The 12942-nt window shown below is 25.7% G+C and overlaps 3 protein-coding genes and 1 long non-coding RNA gene across 4 annotated transcripts; 2 read left to right on the forward strand and 2 right to left on the reverse strand.

The window, feature by feature from the left end:
- Positions 1-412: 412 nt before the first annotated feature.
- Cth (Cystathionine gamma-lyase) lies at positions 413-3305 on the reverse strand. The gene is made up of 9 exons (XM_086907741.1): positions 3009-3305; positions 2788-2929; positions 2180-2315; positions 1708-1989; positions 1484-1618; positions 1277-1412; positions 1057-1209; positions 821-986; positions 413-718 (listed from the first exon to the last, which is right to left on the reverse strand). Exons 3-9 carry the CDS (start codon positions 2306-2308, stop codon positions 574-576), a joined length of 1146 nt encoding a protein of 381 aa, XP_086763867.1. The 5' UTR covers positions 2309-2315; positions 2788-2929; positions 3009-3305; the 3' UTR covers positions 413-573.
- LOC100871610 (transmembrane protein 59-like) lies at positions 2757-7233 on the forward strand. Its single transcript, XM_003693145.4, has 5 exons — positions 2757-2931; positions 3913-4218; positions 4301-4415; positions 4661-4944; positions 5202-7233. Exons 2-5 carry the CDS (start codon positions 4078-4080, stop codon positions 5529-5531), a joined length of 870 nt encoding a protein of 289 aa, XP_003693193.2. The 5' UTR covers positions 2757-2931; positions 3913-4077; the 3' UTR covers positions 5532-7233.
- A 235-nt stretch (positions 7234-7468) lies between these two features.
- On the reverse strand, positions 7469-11196 carry Lint-O (L(3)mbt interactor in ovarian somatic cells). The gene is made up of 5 exons (XM_003698201.4): positions 8858-11196; positions 8567-8777; positions 8330-8439; positions 7887-8261; positions 7469-7818 (listed from the first exon to the last, which is right to left on the reverse strand). The coding sequence occupies exons 1-5, from the start codon at positions 9992-9994 to the stop codon at positions 7672-7674; spliced, it is 1980 nt and encodes a 659-aa protein (XP_003698249.1). The 5' UTR covers positions 9995-11196; the 3' UTR covers positions 7469-7671.
- Positions 11197-11259: 63 nt separating this feature from the next.
- On the forward strand, positions 11260-12938 carry LOC147657735 (uncharacterized). Its single transcript, XR_015291952.1, has 2 exons — positions 11260-12127; positions 12543-12938. It is a non-coding gene; the product is annotated as an uncharacterized LOC147657735 (long non-coding RNA).
- Positions 12939-12942: the final 4 nt, after the last annotated feature.

Raw genomic sequence — 12942 nt, forward strand, 5'->3', positions numbered from 1 at the left:
TTAAATATATTTCAGAATATTTTTTTATATTATTTATTAATATAAAATCATAAGTAAATAAAAATATTTTATTTTATTTTATTTAGTAAATTATATTTGATTCAAATATTTATTTTTTTTTAATTATTAATTTTTAATTAATTATTAACTATTATTTTTATGCAATTATATATTATAGTTATATTATTTATGATATAAGAATGTGATATTTAAAATTTCTTTTAGTGATCATTGTACAGCATTTTACACCTTTTTCGTATAAAAAATATAAAAATATGTAAAATGTGACATTAGGAATAAGTTATGTATTTTTAATACTACAGTATTTTTAATATTCAAACATTAATAATATAGCAAGGAATGTAAAAACACGATTGGTAATATTCTTTTTCTTAAAAAAAAAATTATATAATTTATATATAATATTATCTGTTTAATGATAATATAATTAATAGATAATATATTATAATATATCATGTTAACATATATATTATATATAGTAGCAATTCAACACTATGAATATGCATATAAAATTATTTGTAGATTATAAAATTTATTTGTAGATATAAATATTTATTGACTAGCTTTAAGAGCTTGATCAAGATCAGCCAAAATATCCCTTTCAGTTTCAAGACCAACAGACAACCGAATTAATTTATCATTAATACCTAATATTTTTTTAGTTTCTTCAGGAATTGAAGCATGAGTCATAACAGATCTATGAAAAAAGTTAAAATAATAATAATTATAAAAATAAATAATAGTTATATGTGTCTGAATATTTCATAATAAAGAATTATTTTAGTTTTAGTTTACTTACGGCAATTCAGCAAGAGATTCATAACCACCAAGTGATTCTGCTAATGTAAATATCTTTAATGCCTTTAGAAATTTACTAGAATCACCCTTTAGATAAAATGAAACCATTCCACTATGACCAGATGTTTGTCTAATAGCAAGTTCATGCTGTGGATGTGATGGTAAATCTATGATTAAATAAATTATTTTTATAAAATAAGTTATTTTATATAAAATTTATACTTCATAAATACATACATGGATGAAATACTTTTTCTACACATGGATGTGATTGTAAAAATTTTGCAACTGCAAGCCCATGTTTCATATGTTGTTGCATTCTAAGTTCTAGAGTTTTTAAACTGCGATTAACTAAAAAACAATCTAGAGGTGATGAAACAACGCCCATAGCTAAAAATAATTAAAAAGTTACTTACAAATAAAACAAATATTAAAGAAAAATAAATTATTATATTACCATTTTGTAAAAATCGAAGTCTATTTGCAATATCTTCTCTATTTGTAATTGCTGCACCCATAATAACATCTGAATGCCCATTCATGTACTTTGTTAAGGAATATATTACAATATCTGCACCCAATTTTAATGGTTTCTAAAAGAAAATATATGTGTAATTATATAAATTATTTAATTAAATCATAACAATAAATGAAAAATATTTACTTGATAATAACATGTTAGGAAAGTATTGTCTACTATTACAAGAATTTCAGGATTTACTTGCTTCACTGCTTGAGTAACTGCTTCAATATCAATTACTTTAAGTAAAGGATTAGTTGGTGTCTCTAACCAAATCATCTAAATAAAAATGTAAATATAAACATTATATTTTTTTTAAATACCTATATCTATTGATATAGTATGAGATTAAATTTCAAAATTTCTACCTTTGTATTTGGTTGTATATTGGTTATAATATTATTTATGTCTATCATATCCACAAATGTTACTAAAATATTTTTTAAACAATTTTTGAAAAAACGATTAGTTCCACCATAAATATCATCTCCAGATATAATATGATCTCCTGCATTTAATAGTGAAGTTAAAACAGTTGTAGCACCTAAACCCGATGAAAAAACAAATCCATGTTTTCCATCTTCTAGAGCAGCTAAACATGTTTGTAAAACATTTCTTGTAGGATTACCACTTCTTCCATAAATAAAAGTCTAAAATAAAATAATTAATTAAATATTAAATATATAAAATATTATTTAATTTTTTGCAATGATAAATATATATATATATATATATATATATAATTAAAAAAATATTTAATTTCTTTTTATTTTTATTTTATTAATTTTTTAATAATTTCTGAAATATGTTAAAATTATTCAATTTTTAAAATAAACTTACTCTAGGTTGTCCAGGTCCATCTTGTTGAAAAGTAGTAGATAATGTAATAGGAGGTATTACCGAACAGTCATTCCATTGTAATGGATCTTGTCCAGCATGAATAGCTTTTGTAGAAAAGCCTTGCTCCATTATTATTCTATTAAGTACATTTCTTTAAATATCTAATACACATTAATTAACAATAATTTTTGATTTTTTTGAAATAAAAATAACAAATCAAATATCACTAATATTATTAATATATAATTTGATATAAATTATATTATAATTTATATATTTTTTTTAATTAATATATATAAAACAAAGTATTTTTTTTTAATTAATATATAAAACAAAATATTTTTTACAAATTATAAAAAAAATAAAATTTTATTATTATTATTGAACAAAACAATTATTAATAATTATATTTAAACTAAAATAAAATAATTCTTTTTATAAGCTTCAATTATAAATTTTCAAGAATAATAAAAAAATAATAAATCGATAATAAAAATATAATCAAAAATTTAAAACTTTTAAACTTATTAAAACGGATAAATTTCAGCAGCATGCGCTTTATAAATATAGTCTTTTTAATATAGTCTCAAACAACGTAAATTACTTACTTTTTTTAATTTTACTTTCTTTTAATTATTTTATTAATAGTATAAAATATTCAAATATATATTTATTTGTTCTTAAATATTGCACGTGGCACAGGAGATGGTATAAGAATAAAGGATATTTCACATACTCATCACATGTTATCTGTAAGTATATATACAACACTTAATATACAAATATATTTTATTGAAATCAACTAATTATATAATTATAATAGATTCACATTCTTTTCCATTCCAATTGATTTCTTTCAATCACACAAAATATATATTTATACTATAGAGTTGGAAGAACTTTCTTGGAAAGAATACCGATCTGATAGCTTATTTCTGCTAGAGTCAATATAATTATACAAATAAGAATATTAGTTGAAAATGAATATTAAAAAATTTATAAATCTTTTAGTATTGTATGAATATAAATATAGAAAAAAATCTCTTTATTCTATATCATGATTAGATTTTTAAACACATATACACACGCACGCGGCATACACATACACACATATAGCACAACCTCTTGTTGTATACATATAGTATACATATCGGTAACCGGTAAATTGTCGGTAATCAATAAACTTATTTATTTTTTAAAATTTTTATATACAAATTTTACATATTTCATTATTTTATGATATTAGATTATTAAGATATTGCATATCATTAAAATAATAATCAAATTTAAATATTAAATAATATATATATATAATTTTGAATTTTTTATCGAAGATTTTTTATATTAATGTTTTTTATTAATTTTTTTACTTGGATAATTAATTTGTTTTTATTTATCTTAATTAACGATATTGACAATACTTTCACAAAGATTATAATTGTTTTAATTTTCTATTTATAGATCATTATCATCATTTTATTAAAATTTTTTTTTAAATTTAAACATTAAAAGATATAATGTTTATAAATAATTTTTATTTATAAGAATTATATTTTTTTTTCATAAAAGAATGTGTAATAATTTTCGTTTTTTTCTATTAAAAATTATTAAAATTAAAATAGTATTTATTTTTAATAATTATTTGTAATTTAATTAAAATGTTAAAGTAAATGACATATATTATAATATATATTTATAATTTTAAAAACTAACATTGCTAAATTTTTATAAAGAGTGAACATATCGACCAATGCGATGCATTCTCACTATAATTAAATCGATATTTACTCGATTATTCGACGAGCTATCATCTTCTTTGTGAGTGAAGTCTTTTCGTCTAACAAATTATTTTGATTCATACACTAAATACTATCATTGGAAAAAGTAATTTTTCTGAAATGAGAAGAGAGAAAGAAATTATTTCATTATTGTTGTTATTTCTTATAAATCTTGTACGTAGTGATATGTTTTGTAATCTCGTAAATCGAGAAGATCCTTGTATTAATTTGTGCGAAAAAACACCGTTATCTTTTACAAATGTATGTATTATCTTAGCATGTTTTTAATTTGTACATTACAAACATTTATATTAATAATAACGATGATATTTATTAATTGCAGAGTAAATATGTTAAATCATGTTGTCAACGAGGTTGTAGATTCTTTAATTTAGTGGATTTACATTATGGATTAGAACCAAACAATTTAAATGGTACAAGAGATGCTTGTGAAGCTTGTATGTAATGATTATAATAGCATTTAAGTAAAAATTAAATTTAAAATGTTCTAATTATTGAACAAATTTATATTATTAAGTTGATCATATAATAATTTATTTAATTTTTTATCATTAATAAAATTATTTCATATTTTAGATATAACATATAATTTAAAAATACTTTTTATAATATAAATAGTTTTTTAAAGAATTTAGAATTGTTAATAAATTTTTAAACAAAATATTTCTTTATTTTGTTATAGCATGTACAGAAGCATATACTGCTCCACAAGATCGATATGCATGTAGTACTGGTTGTGATTTTATGGCTAAGCAACGTGTTTCAAATTTATTGTCACTTTTTTCTGTTGCTGTCTATATAGAAGAAGGTGTAGATTCTAACTTAGTTATAATGTCACCTGATATACCTGAAAATGATATTTTAAGTGATCCAGGTTTGCGAAAGGAACTTCTTCCAGGATGGTGGGATTTTAATGGATTTAAATTACCACAAACATACATTAAAACTGTTCCATTAGATGCTGGGGTAAGTTTTTGATTATATATGATGGAATATAAATTTAAAATTGCCAAAGTTTGATTATTGATTTTATTATTGATTAAAAAATAATTTTAGATATATAAAAATTTTTATTTAATTTTTTTAAATTTTTAAATGAATTTTATTTTAATTGTGAGGTATTAATAAAATTTCATGTAAAATAATAATATATTTATTATTTAAATTATATTATATAATTATATTATATAACTCTGATTGATTGTAATATTATGGAAATATAGACAGTGGATTATGGAGTACCATCAGACTACTCTGGAGAAAGTGACCAATCAGCTTCAATACCTGGATCTGATTGGCTTCAATGTGCTTCAAAACATATTGGATTACCACATTGGCTTTTAGCCTCTGCTATTGCAGCAGCAGCATTGTCTGCATTTTGGTTATGTTTGTATCCAGAAAAACTTACTGATCCTTATAAAGAAATATTAATTGAAAAGTCTGATATTTCTCCAACAGTTGCATTATATGTACCAGAAGCATCATTCCATAAACAGCCTCCTCCAAAATATTTTGATAGTGTTAATTCAGCAGAAAGTAATATGAAAGTCTAGCTAAATATTTATTAACTCTATCTAATTTTTTTAACAATTTTGAGAAATATTTAAATTTCTGTATATTAAAACAGTTTTTAATAAATTCTTTATATTATGTATAATAAGTCTTTATGAATATTGAATAATGATTAAGTAGCAACTGCACATTCAATTTTCAACAAAATTATTCATAAATGAAAGATAAACTTCTAAGAATATATATTTAAAAATAAAATTTTAAAAATTAATTGAAATTTTAAAACAAAAACAAAAATCAAAATAAATGACAAAATAAATAACAAAATATTTTCTGGAAAAAGTTTATGGTGATATTATGAAGAAATTATTTTGTACAGAATAACATTGTTTTTTATAATAGAAAATAACAGCCTTTATTTTTTTTTCAATAGATAGAATAATTGAAATCAATACTAAAATAAAATTTGCAAAATAAAAAAATGATGCACATGTATAAGACTGCAAATTATATGTACTTTATTAGTAATTTAGTAAAGATTAAAAGCTTTTGCATTTATTATATATTAATATATTTTTGTACATCATGTATGTACAAATGTAAAACAAAATTTATTTAGAATTATAATTTAATTATATTTAGTTTTGTTTTATTATTCTTACATTGGTTAAACATTATAAGTTTTATTTTTAATTCAAAAAATATATTTTTGTTTAAAAATATTTATATATTTAATATATATATATATATAATTTTCTACATAATTTATGTTTAATATTAAAATGAAATTTTTTAATATAAAGATAATAAAAATTGAAGAAAAAAAAATATATTTGTAAAAATTATAGTTAGAAATTTATTTTGACATTTCTTAATCTTTATTTTATATAAAGAAAACAAAATATTGCAATTATAGAAATAAATATAATATATATATAGTTGAAAAATTTTTGAAATATTGATATATATTGTTTTAATATTATATCATATTCTAAATATATAATTAATATTTATATAATTTCAAATTTTTTAAGACATAATATATTTTAATTGCATTATATAGAAATAAATTTTGCATTTTCTTACAATAAACAAATTACTTTATGATTATGATTATATAACCAATGTAAGACAAATTATAAATGATTTAAAATGAAATATAATAGAATATTATAAAATATTAAACATACCTCACAATTTAATTTTAACATAAAAAGCAAATGAAATGGTTATATTAATATTTATGTTGTATAAAATGATATTAATTTCATATTGTTATAATGTTAAAATTATAAAATATATCATATAGTTTAATCAAAATAGATATCAACATATTAATGTAAATATCATATTCATAATGTACCTATGTTATTGTTATAAATTTTTGATAATAACAAATTTCATCTATTCTGTGTATCATAAGAAGAATTCATTTGCATTAAATTTTTGTTTCACAAATTTTCAGCTATATTTCTTTAATATTTAATTGTAGATTTTCATTATTTTATACATATTAAAGGAATTGTTGTTACAAATATTATAACAGAAAATAAAGATAAATGTTTCTTTTAACTATATAAAATATAGTATGCTGTAAATATTAATATTAATGTATAAGAAAGTATATTTCAAACCAAAGTATTCTGTATGTTCCTTATATAGGATAGTACTAATTTATTGTATTATTAATATTTGTTATCTCACTATATATTGTAAAAATAAAAAAAATAATATGAAGATAAATAGTATTTATTATTGTATTCTATATTCAAATTATTTTATTTAATAAAAACGATTTTTAGAATTTTTATTATGAATTTATCTTCAACATGTAACAAGTGAAAAGATTAGCACCTTTTAAAAATATTATATAAATATTTATATAACTTTAATCAATATCATATTAAGAAGGAAAGGTTTATATTAATGGTAAATTATTTAAACTATTTAATTCAAAAATATTTGTACAAAAAACAAATAACAGTTCTCAGCTTTTTATTATTTTTTGCGTTATTTTTTAAATTTTCTTTACAATAAAGAATTATTTTTTTAATTCAAGATAACTACAATATATACAGTATGAAAAACTATCTCGAATCAAAAAAATACTCAATTTTTAAATATAAAAAAATTAATCTGTACAGTATAATTAATAATTCTAATCTTAAATCTCTAAAGCATTTACAGCCAATAAAGTTTTGGATCATCTCGTCGCACTTGTAATTTTAATACATGCCTGTATATTTTTAATGCTGGACCTAGAAGTAAATCAAGTCCACTTAATACATCAGACCTTTTCATTAATAATAAAGAATGACCATCAATGTCCTGAAATATATATGTAGAATATTTAATAGATATCAGAAAATAGGATTTTCAGAAATAAAAAAAAATACCTGCTGTCTGAACACTTCTGCTTCTTTTGGAAAAAGTCTTGCAAAATATTGATATACTTGCTCAGATGTCCAATCCGAAGCATCAGGTATATTTGGATCAATTCCATCTCTTGGACCATCATCTTCCATTTGATCAGAAGATCCTCTAGTAGGAGAAACTTGAGGACTTAATACTGGAGGTAAAACAGGAGGATTTGATGGTGTATCAGGTCTGTTAGTGACCAAATGAATATTCTGATTTATATTCGTTTTATATTGCTTTTGAATACAATCATTACATTGCCATTTTGAATTTGATTTAGGAATTATTATACGTGGTGTATGGCAATAATAATGATAAGCTTCATCACAAGTAAAACATGTTGCAAGTGGTCCCTGTAAAATTAATTTAAATTACAATATGAAAAAGAAACTAATATATTTTTGATATATTTTTCACTTACAGCATCTGAAGTTTCACAACATATTGTACAACTTTTACAACGTTCACATTGCCAATTACTACCTGCTTTTTGAATCATTTCTTCTGGACTATAAATACAACTTGGATGTGCTGTAAATAAATGATTATATAATATTAATATGTTAAAATAAAAAAATAAAATAAAATAAAATTTATAATTATATAATATTAATATATTGAAATTAAAATTTTACTATATTTTTAAATATAAAAGTACCTCGTACAGTACAATCACGACAAGCAACTAAGTTTTCTTGTTTTTCTTTGGCACAAAGACTACATTGCCTGCAAGGTCCATCTTTAATAGTTGTTTTAGAAGAATCTTGTGATTCTTGAGATATAGTAGATTTATTTTGTGAACCTGGTTGTCTTCCACGTTTTCTTTTCACAAGATTATTATCAGAAGGATCAAATACTTTTTTTGCTCTCTGAAATGTAGTTCTTTTTTATTTTTTTAGATATGTACAAATTAAATTAAAAATTATAAGTAAACCACAAAAGCACACACCTTCCTACGAGCACTACGAAAACCACCAACATTAGTATTGGATGGTGTAGGTGAAGGATTAGTAGAACTTCTTCCCGCATCCTCGTCTTCTCGTTCTTCACTAAGATGTCCAGTCTCTTCTCTTTTTTCTTTTTGCGAATTTATTTCTTCTTTATTATCTTTTCGATAATCTTCAAATTTGATCTCTATGTCCATAGGATCGTCTGTTCGAACAAGTAGGCGCTGTTTACGCTCAGCTTTTGACGACCTTTTAAGGTTATGAGTCTGATTATCTGTATTTTTGAATTCTTCTTTCACATCTTCGATAGAAGTTTGTGATGGTTCCTGTGATTCTTGTTCTTTTATAGAATCGTGTTCTACCGATGATTCGGTATTTTCGTTTCTTCCTACGATTATCTCGTAACATTCTTCTTTTCTGATCTGAGGATCAGATTTGGGGCTTGCTTGATGTGAAGATCTGGGTGTATTTGACCTAGAGTCCGTAATTGTCAAGTTTTCTGTTTCGTCAAAATCATAAAGACCACCCGTGGTTGAGGAAACAGTTTGTAATTCTTTACGTCGCGCGTTTCCATTCTCGAGGGTAAAAGATTCTCGATGTGTTGGTTCAGCGGTGGTTGTCATGTCAGACGTCGCCACCAGCGAGTAATTGCCATTAGACAAACGCGTTAAATTACCACTGGCTACTTCTTTTCCGAGAAAATCTTCTACCATACGTCTAGAAGTAGGATTTGAAACACCATCGAGTAGCTGTTCAATTAGCCTATAAGCTGGTACACCTTGATCAAGATAATCTGGTTCTTCAACAACAAGTTCAGCTACTGCACCTGCTACCATCCCAGAATTTAATTTCTCCTTCACAAAACCCTCCGGTCGATTTTTATAAAGTTGTAATCGTGACCATTTTGAAGCATTTCGGTAACTAGTGTTACCCTTATAGTCAACTTGTATGACTTTTTCCGCTTCAATCAACCGATGAAGATCAGCAATGGTATCTCGTGCATCCACGGAAAATTTCCGTAGTAAATAATTGCAGATACGATCAGCATCAGGTCGAGCTTTACGTCGACGTAACTGATCTATTGCCTCCAGGATTTGCTCCTCGTGGAGAATTTGTGTTTCCACCCGGTGTTGCTGCATTATTATGCGACAATAAAACCTTCTATGACACAATAAAATATCTGACAACTTACTTTTATATGATAATTAGAAACAAACTGATATAAATTATTTTCACAATGTTTCCTGCACGTTTTTACGGTGCTGAATACATTCACGCTTGATGTCATAACGGCCGGCAAAAATTTTATATGTTGCGCGTGTACATTCGCTTCTATTTTATCACTTAGTTGATTTTCATGTAATTTTTTTTTCTTTTTTCCTTTCTTATTTTCGTAACGTAAACGTAAAAATCTTATGATATTTATTTCAACTTATCATTGCATAAATATTAAAAGTTCTTGATTACTATTAAAAAAAAATAAGTAGATAAAATGTCGATAATTCTTATAGTAGAAACAGCCCATACCGCTTCGTATCAAGCGCAGAACTGTTCTTACGCATATAAACAAGTTCGAATATGTTATAATAAAAGCACATATCTCAATGTTTCAATGTTATATGTTTGTCTAGCTTTTTAATTCTACGAACTTAGCTTGGATGAAAAAAATAACACAACTGAAGAAACTCATTAACGTGATGCAATATTATCGATTGCACGGATCGACAAAGTCAATAATGTACAAAATCTATGGCGCATTCGGAACGCGCGAAATGTCTACTAAATGTTTAGCATTAATCACTGAATAAAGCGATTAAACGCAGCTCAGAAAGCACGCGAATGATCACTTTTTATCGTTTTATCCGCTACCGGAAAAGAATTTCGAATTGTATACTGTAGCTGCGCTGATCCATTGTTGGATTAAAGCCGAGAGATGTACACGTCGAGAAGCAATCTAACAAAGTCAGGTCGTCCGTCGCTACTGGATCGAACATCGAACTGCAGCGCGACGCATTTCACACCCTTTGTACGCACTTTTTACGATGTCAAGATATTCTGGTATCCACGTAGGTAACTTCCTTCCGGTAATCGTCGTGAATCACGATTTAAAATTCGAACAAATCGTTAGCGAGGTATCGCAATACCGAACAAAGAGAACGGTTTTCGTATTGGTTGGAAACTGCTTGTTCTTCCTCTTTTGTTTCGCTCGTGAAAATGCACCGATCCATGTACCCATAAATAATATTTTTCTTCACAAAGACAAAATGGGATAACTGGGAAATAATTACACTATATACGTGCCAAGTGACCATCGAATGTCTTCACCACGCGCCAATCGTCGAACAACGAATACCTCTCCTCTTTCTGATCTCTCTCTCTCTCTCTCTCTCGTTAAGTTTTCCACAGTGTTGGATCTCTCTGTAAACGCGCTTCGCGACAGGCCACTTCGATACACGCGACCAACGACAACGATTTCACGAGTCCATAGTCCTTATAAATGTGCATACCACACATACGTATCGTACTTAGATGTATGTTACGTGCGTATACGTACCACGCGGGATATATCGCTGCCGGTTACGATTCCCGTATACCTTCATATGCGTTGACACTGTGCACAGACTGTTCGCAGAATATTTCGTAGTTCTATCATCTTTATTATATATGATGACACGTATGATAATTTTAAGAATGGCGATAAGCCTGGATAATTGTGTCACACAATAGCTATCGCAACACACCACGAACCTGTAAGACGCGGTCTTTTCCCGAGGTAGACTCGGTGCGCGCCAGCCTCTTTTCTTACTCCCGGTTCGACCGGCCTAAAATCTTCACAAATTTACACTTTCAAAAGCAGTAATGCACAATTATAAATCGCTTTTAGTTAATATCTGCACTTTTATCATTTCCAACGTTTTTCTGATATTTTCGCGAACATCGCATACTCCAATGTAGCGCAACGCGTGAGACGCGCTCTTTTTCTAGAGGCGGCCTCTCGTGCGCGCCGCGCTGGCTCTGCTTGTACAGAACGCCCAAAAAGATCGAACTCACAGAAACTGTGACGCACTTCACCTCATTGATACTGTCACTTCTGACAATTCTTAAAGAATTGTTTGCATCGCCGATTAATTTTCTTCGCAACTGCTTCTAAAAGTTATTTCTACAAAACCGAAGAGCGTCAAGCCGGGTGCGGCTACACGCGAGTGTGGACGAACCGCCGCTGGAGTACGGAACACGCGGAGCGCACTTTTTGCGGGGACGGGTCCGTGCAGGTGCGGCAATATCTTTGTTAGTACCCTATGGAAACCGGCTTCTGCGCATCGCTTTTGCCGACATCGTTTCTTGTTATATCTTTTTTTCTTTTTCAATTAGTTATCACCGTTCATCTGCATTATTTTAACAACTTTTTATTTAAATAAATTAGTAGAATATATTATTTTGTAAATTATAAATAATTTTTGCACAAAAAATTAAAAAATTTTATTTTTAATTGTTAATTTTTTTAACACATTTTATTATGTATTTATTATAGCAAGATACGTTTATCAAATTTAACAATAATTTTATATAAATATGCATTTAAAATAAGATATAATTTTTATAAATTGAAATTAAAATAGAAGTTATTTTCTAACAATATTTTTTTCATGATTTATATATGATACGTTACTGCATCTTTGATTTTAGAAACGACCGTGACGTATCGGCCATTCCCGAGCGCTGCTGTCCTCGTTCCCGGCCGAGTAGCTCTCTTTTGAGCCTGTTTTCAGATCGACGGATCTGACGCAACAGATCATGAGCAAATCTTAAGATGCATTGCACGTGGCACATTTAAATATTCTTATTTCTATAATATGATATTAGTAATTCACAGCTTTGAGATATGTAAAATTATGGTTTAAAAGTATTAAGCAAAGGAATTGAGAAACAAAAAATTCTACAATTTTTGATCATAAAAATATGAATGTTTAATAATGATTAAAATATTTTATTCTCAATATTTTTAAGAAAATATTGATTATAATTTTTTAAATTAAAATAAGAACTATCTTGTAAAATAAAGAAAAAAGAAAATGATTTGAACTAC

This window comes from Apis florea, unplaced genomic scaffold (assembly GCF_048593485.1).
Source record: "Apis florea isolate Af1SG1 unplaced genomic scaffold, ASM4859348v1 contig_2897_pilon, whole genome shotgun sequence".
In the NCBI taxonomy this organism is placed as follows: domain Eukaryota; kingdom Metazoa; phylum Arthropoda; class Insecta; order Hymenoptera; family Apidae; genus Apis; species Apis florea.

Bases quoted from the DNA above. Each gene is read 5' to 3' on its own strand.
- Cth (XM_086907741.1), bottom strand. From the start codon at position 2,308: ATGGAGCAAGGCTTTTCTACAAAAGCTATTCATGCTGGACAAGATCCA. The intron at 1,990-2,179 runs GTAAGTTTATTT...ATTTTATTTTAG, and splicing joins ATGGACCTGGACAACCTAGA to ACTTTTATTTATGGAAGAAG. The intron at 1,210-1,276 runs GTAATATAATAA...AATTATTTTTAG, and splicing joins ACTTCGATTTTTACAAAATG to CTATGGGCGTTGTTTCATCA.
- LOC100871610 (XM_003693145.4), top strand. From the start codon at position 4,078: ATGAGAAGAGAGAAAGAAATTATTTCATTATTGTTGTTATTTCTTATA. The intron at 4,219-4,300 runs GTATGTATTATC...TATTAATTGCAG, and splicing joins CACCGTTATCTTTTACAAAT to AGTAAATATGTTAAATCATG. The intron at 4,416-4,660 runs GTATGTAATGAT...ATTTTGTTATAG, and splicing joins AAGAGATGCTTGTGAAGCTT to CATGTACAGAAGCATATACT.
- Lint-O (XM_003698201.4), bottom strand. From the start codon at position 9,994: ATGCAGCAACACCGGGTGGAAACACAAATTCTCCACGAGGAGCAAATC. The intron at 8,778-8,857 runs GTGTGTGCTTTT...ACTACATTTCAG, and splicing joins TTCGTAGTGCTCGTAGGAAG to AGAGCAAAAAAAGTATTTGA. The intron at 8,262-8,329 runs GTAAGTGAAAAA...TTAATTTTACAG, and splicing joins GTTGTGAAACTTCAGATGCT to GGACCACTTGCAACATGTTT.